The sequence below is a fragment of the Puma concolor genome, chromosome A1, assembly GCF_028749965.1.
Source record: "Puma concolor isolate L17-30 chromosome A1, mPumCon1.1.hap2, whole genome shotgun sequence".
Lineage (NCBI taxonomy): Eukaryota > Metazoa > Chordata > Mammalia > Carnivora > Felidae > Puma > Puma concolor.
The window spans coordinates 104618421-104642817 of NC_141667.1; the positions used below are offsets into that span (position 1 = coordinate 104618421).

General features: G+C 37.3%; 1 protein-coding gene across 5 annotated transcripts in view; it reads right to left on the minus strand.

The window, feature by feature from the left end:
- Positions 1 to 24347, minus strand: part of RAD17 (RAD17 checkpoint clamp loader component) — a 40059-nt gene extending 15712 nt beyond the window's left edge. For 2 of the 5 annotated variants that reach the window (XM_086699492.1, XM_086699528.1), the window contains exons 1-10: positions 24201 to 24347; positions 22852 to 22955; positions 19411 to 19665; positions 18797 to 18880; positions 14224 to 14380; positions 13162 to 13298; positions 12255 to 12307; positions 12049 to 12174; positions 11887 to 11956; positions 1641 to 1752 (exon numbers count right to left, since the gene is read on the minus strand). In XM_086699492.1, coding sequence (XP_086555618.1) covers positions 1641 to 1752; positions 11887 to 11956; positions 12049 to 12174; positions 12255 to 12307; positions 13162 to 13298; positions 14224 to 14380; positions 18797 to 18880; positions 19411 to 19665; positions 22852 to 22955; positions 24201 to 24216 — 1114 coding nt within the window. In that variant the 5' untranslated portion in view covers positions 24217 to 24347. Of the gene's footprint in view, positions 1 to 1640; positions 1753 to 11886; positions 11957 to 12048; positions 12175 to 12254; positions 12308 to 13161; positions 13299 to 14223; positions 14381 to 18796; positions 18881 to 19410; positions 19666 to 22851; positions 22956 to 23738; positions 23886 to 23942; positions 24178 to 24200 lie in introns of those variants that run through there. The other 3 variants (XM_086699502.1, XM_086699510.1, XM_086699520.1) reach the window with 3 other exon arrangements.
- Positions 24348 to 24397: the final 50 nt, after the last annotated feature.

The following is a 24397-nucleotide window of genomic DNA, read 5'->3' on the forward strand; positions in this document are numbered from 1 at the left end:
AAAGATGTAGGGGTGCCTGGGTGGCTCAGTTGTTTGAGTCGGTTGAGTGACATTGGCTCAGGTCATGATCTCAGTTTCTGAGTTCGAGCCCTGCATTAGGCTTGCCGCTGTCAGCAAAGAGCCTGCTTCAGATCTTCTGTTCCTCTCTCTCTCTGTCCCTCCCTTGCTCCAGCTCACACTCTCAAAAATAAATAAAACATTGAAAAAAGAAATTAAAAAGAAAAGAAAAACTGAGATGTAAACTAATGAACAGGCTACACTTGTAGGTAGATACTAGGATTTCAGGTGGATTGAGAGCTCCAAAGATGCCTTTTAAATTTTCAAGGTCAATTCCTCAATGTGGTGACTTATTAAATGTCTTCTGATGAAAGACCATGCACAATAAATCATGTACTATCTCTCTTTTTTTTTCTTTAGACTGAGCCGGGGAGGGGCAAAGAGAGAGAGAGGGAGAGAGAATCCAAAGCAGGCTCCGCACAGCCTGACAAAGGGCTCAAACTCACGAACCAAACCGTGAGATCGTGACCTAAGCAAAACTCAAGAGTCAGATGCTGAACTGAATGAGCCAACCAGGTGCCCCATGTGCTATCTCTTTTAATGTAGCATGACTATGCAACCTTTTTAAAATGAAGTAAATCAACTTATTAAATGTATCTTACATAAATTAAAAATCAAAAGTAAGGGCGTCTGGGTGGCTTGGTCAGTTAGGCGTCCAACTTTGGCTCAGGTCATGATTTCATGGTTTGTGGGTTCGAGCCCCACATAGGGCTCTGTGCTGACAGCTCAGAGCCTGAAGCCTAGTCCAGATTCTGTGTCTCCCTCTCTCAGCCCTCTCCTGCTTATGCGCACGCTCTTTCTCTCCTAAAAATAAACATTAAAAAAAAGTTTTAAGTAATTTAAAAATCAAAAGTAATTACTTTTGTGATCAGCACAATATTATTAAATTCATTAACAGATGACCATTTATTGATCCCTTAATATGTATCAAGCACTGGAATAAACACTCCACAAGTGCGACCTCACTTATTCTTCACACAACTCTGTAAGAGAGGTTCTCATATAAAAGGTAAGAATATGCAAGCACAAAATGATTGTCATTTGCAAGACTAAGTCACTGGTAAATGGCAGAACAAGGAAGTCTCATCCAAATTAACTTTAAAGGGGCGCCTGGGTGGCTCAGTCGGTTGAGCGTCCAACTTCAGCTCAGGTCATGATTTTGCAGTTTGTGAGTTCAAGCCCTGTGTCGGGCTCTGTGCTGACAGCTCAGAGCCTAGAGCCTGCTTTGGATTCTATGTCTCCCTCTCTCTCTGCCCCTCCCTGGCTCACACTGTCTTTCACTCTCAAAAATAAATATTAAAATTAAAGCAAAACAAAAAAAACAATTAAAAAGTAAAGTAGTAAACCACATAAATAAATCAGGTTTTGTCTCAGGTATATGGATACATACAATGACATATTCACAGGGGTGTGTTTATTGTATGCACATGTACATACATGATTTTATGAAACAATCTCAAAAAAAATAGATGGAGATAGATATGTATCAGTTATTAAAATATATTTAGTTTGATTTCATCTCATGAACAATTGAGAGTAAGTCACCTAATATAATACTGTAAGAATTTATCTTTCATAGTTACCTTTTGAAGAAGAAAACTGGAGGCTGTTTATTGCACTTCTGATATCACCAGAACATCCTTGGCAGAGCAACTCTAGGGAAGTTTTGTCAGGGACAGTAATATTTCTTCCATTCTAAAATGAAAAAATTACAGTTTAAAAAACTCTTTTCTAAAACAACCCCCCCCCCTGCCCTGCCGCCCATTCTCTAAACTAAATGAAAATAAATTAGAATCTTTCAAAGCTGGAGGCTAAAAAGCTTCCTTGTTAACCACCAGTCTGCTCAGGAAGGTCAATGACTTATCATAGATTAAGGTAAATTTTCAAGAGTATAAAATAATTTTACTTGTTTATTTGGGCTAGATTGTATTTTGAGATTCTCCCCAACTATATGTACATACATATATACAAATATCACTCCCTTGTCAGGCCAAGTATAAGACCAGAAAAATTTCTCTTTCCTTCTCACCTTAAGAAACCCTAATGGTTTACTGATAACAAGACTTAAGTCGAATTCATGTGACAGCTCATATATCACCCATTTCAGATTTTGTAAAAACTGATTAAAACACAAAAAATAGTACTTTCCTATTGTCTTTGAATATATTTTTATTAATCAAAGCTGTTTCAGAAGTCTTTATGAAAAATTTACTGTTCTAGGTTAGTCTCCCCATATCCTAAACTTTGTCACAATTGTTAATATTCTAGTGAGTATTTTTCCAGACTACTTTCTGTGTAAAAATATCTCTAAGTACATAGAGAACCTAAAAGTATGTATAGACATAGTTAACTTTTTAAAGTTTTTGTTTTTTTGACAGAGAGCGAGCAACGAGCTCATGCAGGGGAGGGGCAATGAGAGAGAGGGAGAGGGAGAATCCCAAGTAGGCTCCATGCAGTATGGCACCCAATGCGGGGCTCAATCCCATGAACCATGAGATCATGACCTGAGCCAAAATCAAAAGTTGTACGCTTTGTATGACTGAGCCACGCAGGTACCCCAACATAGTTAACTTTTAAATACAAGTAGGGTCATATTACATGTATTATTATTATTATTATTATTATCATTATCTTTGAGAGAGAGAGTGCCCAAGTGCAGGAGGGGGGCAGAAGGAGAGTGAGAATCTTAAGCAGGTTCCACGCCTGACAAAGGGCTCGATCCCACAACCCTGTGATCATGACCTGAGCCAAAATCACGAGTCAGATACTGAAATGACTGAATCACCCAGGTGCCCCTACATGTATTATTCTATAACATGACTTTTTACTTAATACCATTCTCTGCGATCTATAATAGCACCTTTAACTGTATTTCACTTTAAAAAAACATTATGAGTATATTATAATTTACCAGTTTCCCCAATGAAGGGACATTACATTGTTTCCCATTTTTCACCACAAATTTATCTTTGTCAGCAGCACAAATATTTCTGTAAAAGGAGAGTGCCTTTGGGGCACCTAGGTGGCTCAGTCGGTTAAGCATCGGACTTCAGCTTAGGTCATGATCTTGCACTCCGCGTCAGGCTCTGTGCTGACAGCTCAGAGCCTAGAGCCTGTTTCAGATTCTGTGTCAGTCCCTCTCTCTCTGATCCTCCCCCCGTTCATGCTCTGTCTTCTCTGTCTCAAAAATAAATACACGTTAAAAAAAAAAAAAAAAAAAGGACAGTGCCTTCCTTCGAAAGTCTAACAATTACCAATTTTATTTTTTCTACCAATGGTATACGAGAATGCCTATTTTCTCCTTCTTTGGCAATCCTTTTTGTTGATTTCTTAAATGTTTTGCAAACTGATACATGAAAAATGGTATCTGGTTTATTTTTATTTTTTTAATTTTTTTTTAACATTTATTTATTTTTGAGACAGAGAGAGACAGAGCATGAAGGGGGGGGGGGGGGGCAGAGAGAGAGGGAGACACAGAATCTGAAACAGGCTCCAGGCTCTGAGCTGTCAGCACAGAGCCCGACGCGGGGCTAGAACTCACAGACCTCGAGATCATGACCTGAGCCAAAGTCGGACGCTCAACCGACCGAGCCACCCAGGCGCCCTGGTATCTGGTTTAAATACGAATTTCTTTGGGGCACCTGGGTGGCTCGGTCGGTTAAGCATCCGACTCTTGATTTTGATTTTTAAAATTTTTTAAATGTTTTATTTTTTGAGAGAAAGCATAAGCGGGGGAGGGTCAGAAAGAGAGGGGAACAGAGGATCCAAAGTGGGCTCTATACTGATAGGCTAACAGCAGTGAGCCCAACGTGGGGCTCGAACCCACAAACCATGAGGTCATGACCTGACCTGAAGTCAGACACTCAGCTGACTGAGCCACCTAGGTGCTCCTTGATTTTGATTTTGGCTCAAGTCATGATCTCACAACTGTGGAATCAAATCCTGTGTCAGGCTCTGCGCAGAGTGTGGGGTCTGCTTGGGATTGTCTCTCTTCCTCTCTCTCTCTGCTCCTCCCACACTCATGCTTTCTCTCTCGAAACAAATTAATAAACATTAAAAAATATATTTAAATATTAATTTCTTTGATTACTAGTAGGGCTAAACACCTCTCATGTTTATTAGCTATTTGTAGTACTCTTGAGTATTGGCCTCTGTTCTTAACCTTTTTTTGGAGGCATTTATATATATATATAAATATATATATATATATATAATTTTATATATTCATACAATATATGTTGTATTACATGTATATATGTTACATATATAATACATACTATATTCAGGTGTTAATGCTTTATCTGTTACATAAATTGCAAATATTTTCTTCCATTCCCAGGCTTGTATTTTAACTTAGGTTATCATGCCTTCTGTCATCTCCTAAGTGCTTTTTTTTTTTTTTAATGTTTATTTTTGAGAGAGACAGAGCATGAGCAGGGGAGGCACAGAGAGAGAGACGGAGACACAGAATCTGAAGCAGGCTCCAGGCTCTGAGCTGTCAGAACAGAGCCCGACACGGGGCTCGAACTCACGGACCATGAGATCATGACCTGAGCCGAAGTCTGATGCTTAATCAACTGAGCCACTCTGGAGCCCCTCTCCTAAGCTTTTTGAAGTAAATCCAGTGTTTTTAGGACTTCTGTTTCTTGCTTAGGAATACTTTACTCCAAACCAAAGTCAGTATTTTTTCTTTTTCTTTTATTTTAGAGAGAGAGATGCAGGGGAGAGAGGCATGCACATGCAAGGGAGGGACAGAGGGAGAGAGAGAGGGAGAGAGGGAGAGAGGAAGAGAGAGAGAGGGAGAGAGGGAAAGAGGGAGAGAGAGGAGGAGAGGAGGAGAGGAGGAGAGGAGGAGAGAGGAAGGGAGAGGGAGGGGGAGGGAGAATCTGAAGTAGGCTCCACACTCAATCCAGAGCCCCATGTGGGGGGCTCCATCCCACAACTTTGGGATCATGACCTGAGCCAAAATCAAGAGTCAGGCACTCAACCAACTGAGCCACCCAGGCACCCCAGAACTTCAGTCTACCTAAAAATTATTTTTGTGCATAGTATAAAGATGCAACCTTATGTCTTTCTATATGGATATCCAATTGTGCAAATACTACTTAATTTTAATAGTCTCCTCTTTCTCCAGTAACGTAAAATACTACTTTCTTATACAGAAAATTGCCATTTACACATACTGATCTATTTCTGTGTTTCTTCTCATTTTATTCTTTTTTGTCTATTACTGTGCCAATATTATGCAGGTGTGATACGTATAATTTTATATTATGCTCCAATACCTACAGACCAAGTCTCTCTTCATTATTCCTTTATAAAATTTTCTTGCTCATGCCTGTGAATTTCTCTTCCAGATTAACTTCATTTTTATTGTGAATACGTTTATTTTATTTAAAATTATTTTAAGAGTATTTTTTTGAAAAATTCTAGTATGGATTAGTTGCCAAAAAGGAAATATAATTTAAAATCATGATCCTTGGTAGTTGAAGGAAATACCATGGATGTTAATTACTCTGCATATACAACTGTGGTTGAAATGTGTGATCACAATTTACATACTTAATAATACAGAAAAGACTAAAGACCCTTTTTCTTATAAAAACAGAGAAACATGTATTTAAACTCAAAAAAAACCAAACAAAAAACCTAAGATATTCAACATTCTTTCTTATAACTAGGGGCACCTGGGTGGCTCAGTCGGTTGAGCATCTGACTCTTGATTTCAGCTCAGGTCATGATCCCAGAGTTCTGGGATCAAGCCCTGCGTCAGGCTCGGCACTGGTCATGGAACCTGCTTGGGATTTGGGATTCTTTCTTTCTTTCCCTCTGGGTCTCTCCCCTGCTCGAGCTCTCTAAAATAAAAATAAAACATTATTTAATAAAAAAGATGTCAACACTCTTTCTTAATTTAATTAACTGAGGTGCAGAATTCCAGAGATTAAACTCTTAATCTTCCTATAACATCATTATCATCTTTGGAGACCCCAGACAGCATCCTAACAATTGATTTTATAAAAGTTTGAAGGATTTGAAGTGTGCTGGTTATTGCTCCTGTGATGTAACGTATCAACAATAAACTCAATGTATACTAGTTTTAGGTGCACCTGGTTGACTCAGTCAGTAGAGCATGAGACTCTTGATCTCGGGCTTGTAAGTTCGAGCCCCACAATGGGTGTAGAGACAACTTAAAAAATCTTGAGGCACCTAGGTGGCTCAGTCGGTCAAGCGTCCAACTCTTGACTTTGTCTCAGGTCATAATGTCACAGATTTGTGAGATTGTACCCTGAGCAGGGAGCCTGCTTGGGAGTATCTCTCTTCCTCTCTGCCTCTCCCCCACTCACTTGTGCTCACTCACTGTCTCAAAAATAAATGAGTAAACTTAAAAAAATAAAAACTGAATTAAAAAATCTTAAATACAATTAAATTTTTAAAAAAAATTTTATTTATATTTAAGAGGTAGAGACAGAACACGAGTGGGAGAAGGGCAGAGAGAGAAGGAAACACAGAATCTGAATAAGGCTCCAGGCTCTGAGCTGTTAGCACAGAACCTGATGTGGGGCTCAAATTCATGAGCTATGAGATCATGACATGAGCCAAAGTCAGACACTTAACCAACTGAGCCACCCAGGTGCCCCAAGTATACTAGTTCTAACATTCTTGCAGGTCAACTATTTAAAGTACAACATGTTAACTACACAACAAAAAAGTCATGTTATCTTTTTTTTTAAATTTTTTAACGTTTCTTCATTTTTGACAGACAGAGCATGAGCGGGGAAGGGGCAGAGAGAGGGAGACACAGAATCTGAAACGGGCTCCAGGCTCTGAGCTGTCAGCACAGAGCCTGACATGGGGCTCGAACTCACAAACTGCAAGATCCTGACCTGAGTCAAAGTCAGACACTAACCGACTGAGCCACCCAGGCGCCCCATCTCTCTCTTTTTTAAAAAGTTTATTTATTTTTGAGAGAGAGAATGAGTAAACGGGGGAGGAGTGGAGACAGAAGGAGAGACACGATCCCAAGCAGGCTCCACACTGTCAGCACAGAGCTCCATGCGAGGGCCAAATTCACAAACTGTGAGATCACGACCTGAGCCCAAACCAAGAGCTGGACGCTTAACCAACTGAGCCACCTAGGCACCCCCATGGTATATTTTTTACTATTCCAACACAACTTATTAAAGTGAATGCCATTTGCAATTTAATGATTTGGTCTTTTTTTTTTTTTTTTTAATGTTTATTTTTGAGAGAGAGAAAGTCAGAGTGCAAGCAGGGGAGGGGGAGAGAGAGAGAAAGAGAGAGAGAGGGAGAGACAGAATCCAAAAGCAGGCTCCAGGCTCTGAGGTGTCAGCACAGAGCCCGATGCGGGGCTCGAACTCACAAACCGTGAGATCATGATCTGAGCCAAAGTAGGATGCTTAACCAACTGAACTACCTACGTACCCCTGATGATTTAGTCTTAAAAAATTTTTTGAGTTAATGCGGTAAGGTGCTATATGTTGACTATTTTTATTAGTTCTTGATGTTTAGTAACTAAAGTATTTAAAAATAATAATTTGTAGTTATGCTCCTAGTAGAGAATGTAGATTTATTTTCAAAAAGACATAAAAAAACCACAAGTAATCCTACCATCCAGAACTAACCACACTCAGCATTTTTATGTCATTTTTTCTAGTATGTATGGGTGTAAGCATAACATGCATTCTGCTGTTATTGAAAATTATTTTGTTTTAGCACAGTGAACTGGAGTGAGAACAAAACTTCAAACCTATCTGATACTTAATAGTTGTGAGATATTATGCAAGTCATTTCCCCCCAAAAACTGTCTCTTCATCCATAAAATGGGGATTATGTACCAATTTTGTACAGTTGTGATGAGGTTTAATAAGATCAAGTATATAACAATACTTTGCTTAGTGCCTGATGCATATTAAGAGCTGAAGATGTAATTTTTTTTTTCATTTTTTTAAGATGTTTTATTTTATTTTTAAGACAGAGAGACAGCGCATGAGTGGTTAGGGGCAGAAAGAGAGGGAGACACAGAATCTGAAGCAGGCTCCAGGCTCTGAGCTGTCAGCACAGAGCCCGATGTGGGGCTCGAACTCATGGAGTGTGAGATCATGACCTGAGCCAAAGTTGGACGCTTAACCAACTGAGCCACCCAGGTGCCCCTAAATATATAATTTCTATTGTTAGCATTATAACTTTGTACCTTATTACTGTTATTATTATTTTAATGTTTACTTTTGAGAGAAACAGAGTATGAGCAGGGGAGGGGCAGAGAGAGAGAGACACACACAGAATCCAAAAGAGGCTACAGGCTGTGAGCTGTCAGCACAAACCCTGATGTGGGGCTCGAATCCATGAACCGTAAGATCATGACCTGAGCCAAAGTCAGACACTTAACTGACTGAGCCACCCAGGTGCCCCCTGCACCTTATTATTTTTAACTTGACATTAAGTTAAAATGCATTAATTTGTATTTTCCCATATCACTAAATATTCTCAAAACACTAATTAATGACATGACACCTCATCATAATAACTGCTCCCTCTATTATTGGAGTCTGCCTATAATTTTTCACTATTAATAGTTTTTACTTATTCAGTTAAGTGCTTTTCATACATACATTTTTTTGTTTGTTCCTCATAGCAACCTCTCTCTTGAAGATTTCCCTCAGTTTCTATGATCCAAGTGGTGCAAAAGAATTTATTATGTTTCATTTAAGATCTAATTGATTTGTAGTAGTAGGCTCCCTAGAACCATGCTGCTGGGAGAAGTTCCATCAATTTATTTTAACATAATGTTGATGTCAAAGATAGAAAAAAATGATGCATTAAAAATGACAACATGGGAATGCAAGCTGGTGCAGCCACTCTGGAAAACAGCATGGAGGTTTCTCAAAAAACTAAAAATAGAACTACCCTAAGACCCAGCAATTGCACTAGTAGGCATTTATCCAAGAGATACAGGTGTACTGTTTCGAAGGGACACATGCACCCCCATGTTTGTAGCAGCACTATCCACAATAGCCAAAGTATGGAAAGAGCCCAAATGTCCATCGACGGATAAATGGATAAAGAAGATGTGAAATATATACACAATGGAGTATTACTTGGCAATCAAAAAGAATGAAATCTTGCCATTTGCAACTATGTGGATGGAACTTAGGGTATTATGCTAAGCGAAATTAGTCAGAGAAAGACAAATATCATATGACTTCACTCATATGAGGACTTTTAGAGACAAAACAGATGAACATAAGGGAAGGGAAACAAAAATAATATAAAAACAGGGAGGGGGACAAAACTGAAGAGACTCATAAATATGGAGAACAAACTGAGGGTTACTGGAGGGGTTGTGGGAGGGGGGATGGGCTAAATGGGTAAGGGGCATTAAGGAATCTACTCCTGAAATCATTGTGGCACTATATGCTAACTACTTTGGATGTAAATTTAAAACAAAATAATAAATTAAAAAAATAAACATCACTTCCTTGACCAAAAAAAGAAAGAAAAGAAAAATTCCATAGACAAATAACTCAGAGTAATTTATGTCACAGATCAGGGGCTAAGCAAAGGTGAATTCCTCTTGCCTTACAGATGTACAAACCAGTTTAAGAAGCTTTTCTTATATGGAACCAATGATTTATTTGATTTTTTGTTCCCAAACTCATCAGAAAGTTAGTTTATTTTACAGAAAAAAAAGTCTACACCAATTTTTTTCTGGAGGTTTTTCTTTTTCCATTTATATTTATTTGCACACCAACAAAGCTCATTCTGCCAAATCAACAGTTTCAAATATTTTAGATTGTCCTTTTGGTCAATAACACTGGTTTTGGTTTAAAAGCCATAAAAACCACAGGGAAGAAATATAAATCTGTTTAAAATAGTTTGTATAGATACAAGCATGGTAATAAAGTTTGGGAATAGTTAATACATACTATTTTTATAATGGCAGTGATAGTAATGTTAACATTAAATAATACCTTAAAGTCTACTAATCATACCACTAAATTAACAGGTATTATATTATTAACATTTTACATTTTCTTCTTAATATAATAGCTCAAAAGAGCTGAATGTTCTGTACCCAAGGATTTCATAATATTTTAATCACTGGATTGTGCCAGAAATAGAGATTTTAAGACCACACAGAACTACAAATGTCAACTTCAAAGGTCAAAACATCAACTGATGATTAATTCATCAATAAGGTCAAAGGACAAATTTGAACTTTAGTTTTACACACTAGACCAATTGTTTGGCTGATGAAACTAATTTGACTGATTCGGTACCTTAAAGGAAAAAACAGGGGTGCCTGGGTGGCTCAGTCGGTTAAGTGTCCGACTTCGGCTCAGGTCATGATCTTGCAGTCCGTGAGTTCAAGCCCCGCGTCGGGCTCGGTGCTGACAACTCAGAGCCTGGAGCCTGTTTCAGATTCTGTGTCACCCTCTCTCTCTGACCCTCCCCCATTCATGCTCTGTCTCTCTCTGTCTCAAAAATAAATAAACGTTAAAAAAAAATTTTTTTTTTAAAAAGGAAAAAACAATTTACCATTTAAATAATAACTACCATGGTACTGGCTCCTATGAAACCCCATCTGTTTTTATTTGATAAGGTATACAAATAATATAAAACTATAATTACAGTTAAAACATCATTATGTGTCATTGAAAAACATTAAATCACAGAAATTCCTTGGTTCTGAAACTCTCACTTTTAACGAATTGAATAATTCAAGTTAACATTGCAATTGTATACACAATAAAAAAAATGTTGTTCGAGCCCCGCGTCGGGCTCTGGGCTGATGGCTCGGAGCCTGGAGCCTGTTTCCGATTCTGTGTCTCCCTCTCTCTCTGCCCCTCCCCCGTTCATGCTCTGTCTCTCTCTGTCCCAAATAAATAAATAAACGTTGAAAAAAAAAATTAAAAAAAAAAAAATGTAACTGTGACTCCACAAATAAAAACAGAATTGTAATTTAAAAAAAAAAATGACAACAGCCATTTCACCACAGCGTTAATATATCTAATACTACTGAACTGTACACTTAAAAATGGTTAAGACGGTATAGTTAATAACACCGTATTAAATATTTTAAAGGTATTAAGAGAGTAGATCTGAAATGTTCTCACCACAAAAAAGAAGTGGTAATGACACGACTTGGTGGTATTGTGTAATGCCACAGTGGTAAGCATTTTGCAATATGTTAAGTGTATCAAATCAGTGTGTTGTATACCTTAAACTTATGAATGTTATATGTCAAGTATATTCCATAATATCAGAAAATAAACGGTTAAGATGGTAAATTTTATGTTCTTACCACAATAAAAATGTTAGATTAAAAAAAAAAACCGACAACAGGACAAATGTAGAGTTGGACTGTTGATGACTAAGTATCTAAATGCCAGGAAACAGTCTCTTGATAATCGACACAATTTAGAATTCTAAGCTAAGGAAAGAACTATTTACTTCAATATGAAAGAGAAAGTGAGGTTTAATAGTAGAAAAAGGTTAAAGATTCTTTTTTTTAAGTAGGCTCCATAGGCTCCACGCCCACTGTGGAGCCCAACAAAGGGCTTGAACTCATGACCTTGAGACCAAGACCAGAGCCAACATCAAGAGTCAAACGCTTAACTGAATGAACCACCCAGGCACCCCCGGATTTCTAAAACTATTTCCTGCCTTTCCTAAAATGACAGGCCTTACAAATGTAATAAAATATTTTAATTCTAAAAACTGAAATAATATGTGTCTCTAACTCTGCAAGTTTCACTTTCTATAAATAAAATGTAAGATTCAGATTAATCAGTTCTTAAAGAGATTTACCTTATTAGCTTCCATGGTCACTATTCGATTAAGAAATTTCATCATAATTGTTGGTGCCACAGGGTTAAAACTGTCAAAAGTTTTATAAAGAAAGATAAGGGTTAGATGATTACCTAAAAATATAACTTGTGAATGTGAGCATAACAAGAATTTCATTCTTACCTAATGTTTGATATAGCACACTCTTCCTGAATTTCTTTGGGAAACAGTAACCTTTGATTATTATCTCCACCGAGACTGTCAGAGATTATAAATATTAGAGGACACCGACCAGTATGCACATATTTCCTAAAAGAAAGTATAGCAATGTTGAAATTTAAGCTATTTCCATTTAATTCAAAGTTTGAGAAAACTTCACTGAAACTCACCTGAGAATTTCATGTAAAGTATGAGAATCTCGATAAAACTGGTTAGGTAAATCCTATTGAAAAATGATAAATACCAGTTTAGTTTTATTCTTGTGTAAATTAATTTTCAGATTTATATTTACCAAATTAGGAAAAAATGTCACCTATTCAACGTACTGTAACTAGAACTTTTATAGAAATTAAGGAAAACATGAAAAACCTGATGTCCTATCCAGTAAAATGCATCAATGGGAAACCCGAGTTTCAGTTCAAATTCCTTAAGGTCACTACTAGTTACAGTATTTTCACTAAGACACCACTTTCTAAAATCCTTCCTTTTTTTTTAAGTTTATTTATTTTGCAAGAAAGAAAGTGAGAATGGGAGGGGTAGGGAGAGGGAGGGAGGGAGGGGAAGAGAGGGAGGGAGAGGGAAGGAGAGGGAGGGAGAGGGAGGGAGGGAGAGGGAGGGAGAGGGAGAGGGAGAGGGAGAGGGAGAGAGGGAGAGGGAGAGAGAGGGAGAGAGAGAGAGAGAGAGAGAGAGAGAGAGAGAGAGAGAGAGAATGAATCCCAAGCAGGCTTTTCACTGTCGGCGCAGACCGGATACCGAGCTCGAACTTACGAACTGCTAGATCATGACCTGAGCCGAAATCAAAGAGTCAGATGCTCAAATGACTGAGCCACCCAGGCACCCTTCAAATTATTTCTTTTGCTTTTTCCACACTTACATCATTAAAATTCTAAAGTTCATCAACTGATAGCTACTCTATTCAAGTTTACTGGAAAAGACCTGAGGTTTCTGCTATCACAGAGCCTTTACATTATATTTTACCACGATTAATACTATGCAGAGAGTTAACGCCACTATCAGTAAGATATATCTTGTAATTATTTACTCAATAGTTAGTAGGATCTCAAAATTTGTCCGTACTTCAACCAGAATTATCCTCTTATCAGTTCTCAGATCATCTCCAAGCATCTGTAGTTTGTTATATTTTGTTGCTCTTAGCAGAAACTCTTTAAAAACTGTTATCTGAGATTGATAGGGAAATGCTTGGAAGCTTGATTCTGAAAGAAAACACATTCAACATTTTTACTCTCAACAAATTATGCACACATCAGCATCACACGTATGTACTTAATATACATATATATGTTACTGAATACATTCACATATACCTGAAGGAGCTCACAAAATTGTAGATTTTTTTCTAATTAGGCAAAACTGTTCAAATTCAAAATAAGATATACATTTCAAAAGACAAGACTCATCATGGACCACAGTGAATTTTCTATACCAATGAATGTAATATGGAATTAAATAACTTCAGAATACAGCTGTCAGTATAATAGTCACCCAACTGGTAAAAACATTTATGTCTTTGCTGTAAAATGAAGACACTCCAAATGAGTGTGCTATGAATCAACTGATCAGACTTAATCCTCAAACAATCCCATTCTCCTCTACTGGAGGCAACTTTCCCCTCTTCTCTTGAAATTACTACTCTCTAAAACTGGGAAGTATCAAAGAAAATGCTCTCATATGGTTTCATTTGATTGCTATTCTTATTTTATGAAGTTATTAATAGTGGTCACATGTCAATCTAGCATACGAGTGACAACACATAATTTCTTCTAAAAACATATACCCAAAAATCTTGGGAATCTCAAGAATATAGATGGGGAGTTTCTTTCTTTTTTTTTTTTTAAATTTTTTTTAATGTTTATTTATTTATTTTGAGAGAAAGAGACAGAGCATGAGCAGGGGAGAAGCAGAGAGAGAGACACAGAATCCGAAACAGGCTCCAGGCTCTGAGCTGTCAGCACAGAGCCCGACGTGGGGCTCGAACTTACAAACTGTCAGATCATGACCTGTGCCGAAGTCGGACACTTAACCGACTGAGCCACCCAGGCACCCCAGATGGGGAGTTTCAAACCTCCTTTAAACATAGACTTTTCCCACTATTTCCACTACCTTCACAGCAAATCTTACCAGAATTAAAGATCTCCTTGAAATCATCTTTTTGGAAGTCTGGTAAAATTGGATTGATCCACTCTTGTACTTGAATACCATGCTCCTTTGATAGTATTTTTAGAGTTGTTGTTTTCCCACATCCAGGAGGACCTGTTATTAATAAAACAGATCCACCCTAAAACCAAATACAAACATTAATAAAAAATCAAAATCACCTGGAATGCTAGAGTTATTTTGTTTGTATTTTCTTTCTAAATATTAATTACTTCTATAAATATTTACTAAATTCCTGGTATAAAGTGACTAAATTTTACAATGATGCTATCTGGATTATACCAACTGTATAAAATAAATCATAAGTATTTTATGACTATAAAATAAGATAGTCTTTTTCCTAAAATTTAAGTATAGCTTCTGATAATTCTTCCATTCTTGCATTATGTCCCTACTAAGGTCTACTTAGCAGCTAAATTAAAACAACTAAATGTCAATTAGATGGAGCATGTAATGGCTGAAACAAATATTTTTAGAGGTTACCTGAATTCAAAAACCCAATCTTAATACAAACCTCTCTTTCAATTATACACTTTAGTATTAAATAAGTATAATATTCTTATGGGAAGATCTTCGTTTGGATATCAAATTTTTTAAGAAATGTGTATTGAGAAACATCTTTTCCAGAATTAGAACTCTAAAGACAGACTAGAGGTTGTAGGTCACAGTAATATCTCCTCATATTATCAATCTGATAAAAAAGTTAAATCTAAAAAAATATCAGGGGAAGATTTCCTAATCCCCTGGTGGACTGTAATCCTTACTCAACTGTTTACCTTTACTAACTAGTATAAAAAGGGCTCTTGTACTTGGCCCCAGAAGAGAACCAGTCCCATTTTTTATTTTATTTTTTAATTTTTTAATTTTTTTTAACATTTATTTATTTTTGAGACAGAGAGAGACAGAGCATGAACGGGGGAGGGGCAGAGAGAGGGGGAGACACAGAATCGGAAGCAGGCTCCAGGCTCTGAGCCATCAGCACAGAGCCCGACGTGGGGCTCGAACTCACGGACCGTGAGATCATGACCTGAGCTGAAGTCAGACGCTTAACCGACTGAGCCACCCAGGCGCCCCCAGTCCCATTTTTTAAAACAAATAAGTGCATTAATTATAGTGCTATCTATTGGCCATGATTTTAATGATTGAAAAATATGGGGCACCTAGGTGGCTCAGTCGGTTAAGCATCTGACTTCAGCTCAGGTCATGATCTCGTGGTTTTTGAGTTCAAGCCCTGCGTCAGGCTCTGTGCTGACAGCTCAGAGCCTGGAGTCTGCTTTGGATTCTTTGTCTTCCCCTCTCTCTGCCCCTCCCGTGCTGGAGCTCTATCTTTCTCTGTCTCTCAATAATGAATAAGCATTAAAAAAAAAAAAATGTAAATATATATATATATATATATATATATGTTAAATATGGTGTCTTTAAACCAAAACAAATACAAAACAAGGTTATATATTGATGACTTGATGTAAATATGGCCAGAGGAAGATTCTGCAGGAACCTAACTACTTATTTCTCTCAGGAACTATGGTTCAGTATTTGCTAACTGTTTCTAGTAACTTTACAGGACATGCCTAATGTAAGTAATGAGAACTGACTACCATCAAGCAGATTACTTTTTTTTTTTCAACGTTTATTTATTTTTGGGACAGAGAGACAGAGCATGAACGGGGGAGGGGCAGAGAGAAAGGGAGACACAGAATCGGAAACAGGCTCCAGGTTCTGAGCCATCAGCCCAGAGCCTAACGCGGGGCTCGAACTCACGGACCGCGAGATCGTGACCTGGCTGAAGTCGGACGCTCAACCGACTGCACCACCCAGGCGCCCCAAGCAGATTACTTTTAAAAAAAGAAGAGGAAGATCAACATGGGCACCCATGTATTTTTCTTATGTAATAAAGTTAAGTGTCTTGTTTTTTGACACAGTGAGCACAGCCACATAGCAAAAGCTTTGCTTCCAGTAAGAGAAGTGGGAGGTAGGTAGAACACTAAAGCATAAAGACTTGTGTGTTAATGTTCCCATCGCCTAAAATAGAGCTTTTTCTTATTTTATTGAAGTATAAATGACATAATCTATTAGTTTCAAGTGTACACATAATGATTTGATATTTTTATACACTATAAAATGACTAGAAGTCTACTTATCATTTCACCATACAAAGTTATTAATTATTGACTATATCCCCTATATACATTTTCATCACATTGTAATAGTTTTACCATATTTTGAAGGAAAGATGCTGCCCTGAAAAATTAAATTCAGCACATATTTGAAGTACTTACAATAAATTTAAGAAAAAATAATTTTAGCTTGCCCACAGAAAAATCTAGAAGTCACCAAATTTTTTCTTGAATAAAAATGTCTTGTAATTACTGACACCATTGGACTTTTGTATAATAAAGAGTGTATGATTGGTAACACTCTAACTTCTTAGAGGGAAGAAGCTTTTAAAATTGTAGAGGAAATATTTTCCAAAATACCAACATATGCACACACATACCTAAGTTCATTAGAGTATTAACAGTAACACAAGTAGGTTTAGCACATGATAATGTTTACATTATCAAAGTATTGGTAAGTGAGACAACATAGTGAACACTAAAAAGATATAAATATTAGCCCAGCTAAGAAAATGCCTGGATGTAAGAAGTGTGTCAGGGAAACTGCCCAAGAATCTGTACTCACAAAAGAGAGAGGGGAGATTTTTTGAGCCAGCAGAGGAATACCAATGCTGACACTGCAAATCCACCTTAAATACATTATCTCAACACTAAACCAAATGGTTAGATCCACAGACCAGACAGAAAAAACCTCAATTCAAAAGAGAAAGACCTGTTACCACTGGAGGCAACTAAAACACAAACCCCTTCATCTCAAAGTTGAAAATTAAAGGCAATCCATTAAAATCTATCCTGTGTTTCCAATTGGAATTGTATTTAAATGTAGTTACATAGCCCCAATTAACGTTGGCAAACTTCTGTATAGAAAACTGCCAGCTAACAATTATAGAAAAGTAGAATTTAAAAATCACCATTTTGCAATCTTAACAAAGTAAACTGATTCAGGCAGAGACTGCAAATGGATGCTAAAGCATTTTGGTGAAAGGCTGCTGGGGAACTGGACATATAACATTGTCAAATTTTCTCCCCATAGATTATATGGCAGTTGCAAGGGAAACTTTTCTCACAACGAAGATTTTTTACTATCATTTCCTTAATTTAGTGATCAAACTTAACATCAAAGACAGTAGGAAAACCAAACATATTTTCTCATATGGTACAACATAAAACATACACCATACAACACAGAATATTCTTACAAAAATGTTCAACTTGAGTCTAATCAAGCCCTTAATTCAAACTTCCAGATTACAGGAAATGCAGGATAGAAGAACAAGTTAGACATCATGAAGAGGAAACAATCTGACAAATTTAGAATGTGCGAGTTCTGCGTATCACCAGGCCTGGTCTCTTCACAGTGTCTTAGAGAAAAAGAGAGAGTGAAGTGTACTGTTCTAGATTTTAAAAGACCTAAGAGGTGTTAACAATCCAATGCAATGGGTGTTCCCTGATTAGATCCTCGTTGTAACAAATCAGCTGTAAATGACATTTTGGAGACAAATGGATAAATGTGCATATGAAATGAGCATTAGATAACATTAGGGAATTATAACTAATTTTGTTAGAGTAATGGTACATATAGTTAATTAAGAAAATGTTTATTTAAAAAAAAGAGGCATACTGATGTTTCTAAAAATCTGACTGAAATGTCACTTATCTATAATTTACTTTAAAATACTTGAGAGTGAAAATGACGGGTACTTTATGGCCTTATGAGTAGTCATTTATTATTCTACTTTCCTTTATATTTGAAAAAATCTCAAAAAAAGTAAGTTTAAAAAAAGAGAGAAAGAGGCACCTGGGTGGCTCAGTCGGTTGGCTCATGATCTCACGGTTTGTGAGTTCGAGCCCCACACCGGACTCTGTGCTGACAACTCAGAGCCTGGAGTCTGCTTCGGATTCTGTGTCTCCCTCTCTCTCTAACCCCTCCCCTCTTCACACTCTGTCTCTCTCATGAAATAAACAAACATTTAAAAAAAAAAAAAAAAGGAGAGAGAGAAAGAATATTCTAGCTTGGAAGCCAAGAGTAATTACAGAATTAGGAAGTGAAACAAAAAAATTAGCCTTAAAATGAATGACTGTTTCAGGCTATATTTAGTACAAAAACTAGTAAGTAATTTGCCTCTTGCTTCAGCATGAGATGATCAGATATGCTAAATATGCTAGCACCCTAACCGGTTTATTATGCTTTATGATGACTTACGAGGACATAAGTGGGAGAAAGAGGTATAAGTAAAGGAGAAAACTCAAAGTCTGAGTCTTTTAGTAAAACGTGAAGCAGTAAACCAAAGACTTTTAATGTATGTGATCTGTACTTAATGAACAATGTCATCCTCAAAGTTTAACTTCTTACAACCAACCATAAATTGGAGAAACATGTGATGTTAATATATTTTAAAACACATTTCTTATCAAATTACCTGTTTTGGTTGCCTTTCTAAGACTTTAGCTTTTAACCAGGTTTCAACTTCTTCAATTTTCTTTTTATGCACAGCAAGTTCATGCTAAAAATTTCAAGTTTAAAATAAACAATTTTAACCCAAGGATTTTTGGTACATTAGTACACATTAATCTAAATTAAGCATTTTTAATGAAAAAACTAGCAAACAAGTAACACATGAGGTAACTAAAAGCCTTTGTTATTACACTTAATTTTTTATATTGTTATGGAAAAATTCCGTTCTTACGCTGATAGCTTTTTATGAAAATTTGGAGCAGGTCTGGAATTTTATAATTTTGTTTAAATCCTCAAATACATTTTGTGAAGGGAATAAACAGAGGGAGGTGTTATACTTAAGAAAAAATAAACAGATCAATTCTATGTTGGTTTAAATTAAATCTAAGACAAATAAGCAATGGTTCAACTTCGGAAGAACTTGAGAAATGCTAAACCACGGAACATAAAAAAAACCTAGGAACTATTGTTTTTTTCTAATTCATTCATTCAGATTTTTATGAGTAATCATCTGAAAATGCACATTCCTCTCCTTCCTGAAATTAAATTACGTACACTTGTTTGTATCCTACTTAGTACCTGAGTTTCTGGTTTGTATTTATCCACCCATGGTTCGTTTTCAGATAAACAGTCTTTTGAATTTTCTGGAACATAAATCTGTTCTGAAGACAGTGGCTTTTCTCTTTTTCTAGCTGGAAATCTGCTACTTTCTAATCTGGAAGGCACATTTTTTCTTCTGTGACTTGCGTTATTCACATGTAACGATGTGGCAGTAATAGAGATGCCTGTATTCTCTGAAAAATCATCAAACGATGGGTCTACCCAATCTGTTACCTGAAAAAAAGAAATGTAAATATTATATTTTCTGCTTCTATTCCCTATGTAAGTAAGCTACAAAAAATATATTCATATACTTGCAATATCTCAAACAAAAATCTCACAACTTAATCTGGCTTTATATCTATTAGTTATTTTTTTACTTCATGCTAGGTACAAATGTATACTTGTCCACTTAACCAGGATAATGATGAATGCCATCTAAAGGAATATAGAATACAAACGTAATTCTTTTTACTAATTACAATATTCCCAGTATAGAATAGACTGATTATTCTTAAACTTATTGGTAGACTAAAACAAGAATATTAAAATTAAGTACCAAAAAAGAAGCAAAACTAAATAAGGAAATAGAATGTTAAAATCTATATATTTTAACCATAAGAAGAGTGATACTTCTGCCTTGACCAGATTAATACATTCACAAACTAAGAACCACTGCATACTGATCCAAATAATCCTTATCAGCTTTAACTTTTATGAAGGTACAGTCTAAGAATCCTGATGCTATGAATAATTTGTTCCTTTTTTAAGTTTATTTATTGTCAAAGAGAAAGAAAGCACCAGTGGGGGAGGTTCAGAGAGAGAGAGAGGTAAGAGAGAGAACCCCAAGCAGACGTAGCATTGCCGGCACAAAGCCCAATGTGGGGCTCCAACTCATGAGCCGTGAGATCAGGACCTGCGATGAAGGCGTATGCTCAACTGAATGAGCCACACAGGCACCCCGCTATGAATAATTTCTTTTTTTTTTTAATTTTTTTTTTTCAACGTTTATTTATTTTTGGGACAGAAAGAGACAGAGCATGAACGGGGGAGGGGCAGAGAGAGAGGGAGACACAGAATCGGAAACAGGCTCCAGGCTCTGAGCCATCAGCCTGACGCGGGGCTCGAACTCACGGACCGCGAGATCGTGACCTGGCTGAAGTCGGACACTTAACCGACTGCGCCACCCAGGCGCCCCAGAATAATTTCTAATTATGACTTGATTATATTTCTCTTTAGCCTGTAAAGCAAATACTATTTTCAATAAAGGGAGGCAGGCTTTCCAAGGAGGATGATCTGTTTCTTAGATTTGTCTAGGAAAACAGAATTGGGATAATACAACAGGAACATCAGTGAGTTCTATTTCATGTGCTTCTGGTCTCTAGAAACTGTTGGTCTCTCTACAGTTCCCTTTATCATTAACTTTTCTTTAGAATCCTTTGTAAGGATACACAGAGAAAAATGACGAATTAAGCAATTTAAACCTAAAAATATTTAGGGGTGTCTGGGTGGTTCAGTTGGTTAAGCATCCAACTCTTGATTTCGGCTCAGGTCATCATCTCACACTCGTGAGATCGAGCCCCACGAAGGGCTCTATGCTGACAACGCAGAGCCTGCTTCAGATCCTGTGTCCCTCTCTCTCCACCCTTCCCTGGCTTGTGTGCTCTTGCGCTCTCTCAAACATAAGCAAACATTAAAAAAAAAAACAAAACCTAAAAGTATTTGGGAGTATTAAAAAGTTCTTTTTAGTAACTAAAATTTAAAAAAAAAATTTTTTTTTTTTTAACGTTTATTTATTTTTGAGACAGAGAGAGACAGAGCATGAACGGGGGAGGGTCAGAGAGAGGGAGACACAGAATCAGAAACAGGCTCCAGGCTCTGAGCTGTCAGCACAGAGCCTGACGCGGGGCTCAAACTCATGGACTGCGAGATCATGACCTGAGCCGAAGTCAGCTGCTTAACCGACTGAGCCACCCAGGCACCCCAGTAACTAAAATTTTTAAGATGAATTTTCTTAACATTCCTACAGTGTAAATCTAGAAAAACCTAGCTTAGTACTGGCTTTTGAAATTCCGTGGCTGGCTAACAAGGGGAAACCTAGGGTACATTTTCATTGAATACTCAGCCATAGTTGTGTACCACATATTAGACAATGCTAAGGGAATGCAAGTTGAGATTTAGAAGTATTTTAGGAATGAAAGTCACACTTCACTCCCACTTTAAGGACAAAAAGTTAGGAATATTATCACCAGTGGGTAAAGGAATGAAGACCTGTGGGAAAAAAATTCAGTCATAGCCACCTAATTCATTTCCTCTTCTCCAAGACTGTTAGTGGCACTACAATTTTGGCTCTTTTCTTGTATTTTAAGAGTATGTAAAAATATCATTTGCTATAGTATACCTTTTGATAGCAAATCTGATCTCGCAATTCTTTTTTTTTTTTTTTTTTTAATGTTTATGTATTTTTGAGATCAGGGGAGAGGCAGAGAGAGAGGGAGACAAAGGATCCAAAATGGGCTCTGTGCTCACAGCAGACAGCCCAAATGCAGACTCGAACTCACAAACCACATGATATCACGATGTGAGCTGAAGTCAGGTGCTTAACTGACTGGGCCACCCAGGCGCCGTAATTCTATTTTCTTATATGTATATTTATTTTTGAGAGAGAGAGACAGAGACAGAGAGAGAAAGAACGACTGTGCGAGAGCACAGGAGGAAGGGAGGGGCAGAGAGAGGGGCAGAAAGAGAATCCCAAGCAGGCTCTACACTGCCACTGAGAACCTCACTCAAGGACCTGAACTCACAAATCATGAAATTATGACCTGAGCCGAAATCAAAATCAGAGCCTTAAAAAACTGAGCCACCCAGGCACCCCGATCTCATAGTTCTGATCTGCAGGTTACTTATACAATTTACAGTTTTATTTCTTATATAAATGTGGACTCCCATCTACTGGAAAAAAAAAAAAAAAAGACTGAGAAAGAGCAAAGTTTAGTCACTTATTTAAGATCAAAGAAAAATAAGACCCACCACTAGAAAATAGGTATCCTGCAAATGAGTATGATACAACCTGACCCCCATCCTACTCTGCCCACTAGCCTTAGCGAGAACTAAGGTTTCTAAGAGGCACCGCTTGTTGTTACACTTTAACACCAACTAAGACTCATATATTTCTTTTTCTTCTACTGACCTTTCATTTAAGAGTTTTCAGGCTTTTCTTTGCAACTGAGATTATATAATCACTTTTTTAAAATTGTGGTTTTAGTCACTTCACAACTTACTATCACAATTTTTAGATCATTAATTACATCACATACTGGGCATTGTTACTTTGATGGCAATAATAAGTCATTAAGAACATACACAAAATTTACCATTCTTTTTGGACAATTATTACATGGCCATTTTAGTGTGTCATACCTTTGTGGAAGATACCTTTGGTCTAAGAAAAGGTTTTGACATTATAAACTTTAATAGTTCCCATCCGTAGTATACAACCTGTAGTACATTAAAGTATACTTCACCTAGAGAAAAAAAAGAAAAAAATTTCAAAATAGGAAAAACTGTAAAATAGAGGTATGGTGACATATACCATTGTAATCAACAGTATAAGAGACGTTCAAAAACTAGTGAAAGACAACATAGCAAATATATATAACGAAGTCAAAATGCTACAACAAAGTGTACTTTCAATTACTACAACAATGTCAAATAAACTACTTGTGTTAAGCGTTGTCTTTCACATGTACTCAATAATATATTAGAGAAAACAGAAAAAAACACATACTTCACATTTTGTCAGTAAAAAAAAAAAATCAGACAATTCTATTTGTGTTCTTATGCTGAAAATTAAAATTTCCTTCATTTGAAATTACCACTGCAGGGTTTTTTTCCCCACAAAATTAAAAAAAAAAACAACTGACCATATAACAAATTCATACTTCCACTTATTTTGGAAAAAGAGTTTAAATCTAACTGTATAATAACTGTAACTGTTTTCCTTAATTGAACATACTAGGAAATTTGCGGGTAACACTGTATTTTCTGACTTTAATAATTCTTTAATGTTTATATAAACTAGTGAATTCACCAATTTTAAATTAGCTAGAAGCAAAGTTTAAGGTCTGCAAACTTATAAATTGGAAAGTGTATTGGGCTTTATGGTTTGGATGTACACAGTTTATATGTGTAAACGATACACGATAAAACAAACTGTACACCCCCCCTCCCCCAACACACACAAATTGTTCATAATTAGAGAGGTTTTTGCTTTGGAGTTTCAGAGATACATAGGTGGAAAAAAACACCTGTTGGATAAATATAGCTGGCAGGTCGAAATAAAAGATGCAGACTGTTTTTACGATCAGGACTCTGGTCGCTCTTTGGAAACAAGACTGACAATTACCTCCTTTAAAAAAGAAAAGTAACTGTCCCAGATGATGGATGCCAGTTTCCTGAAATGAGACGTCAGAAGTAGAAAAGACCTTCAAGAATATTTCTGGCCTACTCACCCTCCCACCCCCCGCCACACACACTGCGGGGAGATACTAAGACCAGACATTCGTCAAACGTCAAAGCTACTAATCAGCCGAGATGCGTTCGCTTGCCCCGACCCCAGGCCAGAGTTCTGCACCCCCACCCTCTCATCTCCAAATGGGATGGGCAGGTCGGGAGGAGGAGCGAAGAGAGCTCGGGGAGGCGTTAAGGCAGAGATGGGTTCGAGTCTCTAGAACATACATATACTACAGCCGCAGCCGCGGCGGCCTTACTTTCCGGGAGCTGCATCCCCCTCGTGGGCGGAGAGGAGCGGAGGAGCCCAAGCTCTCCACCAGCGGAAGGGCAACCACCTGGCCCTACCCGGGCTCAGCGCCGAGCCTCTCAGAGGTCCCGCCTCCCGGGGACCTTTTAGACCCGTCGGCGCTTCCGCGACACAGGCAGAAGGGCGGCCGCCAACGGCGCCTGTGAC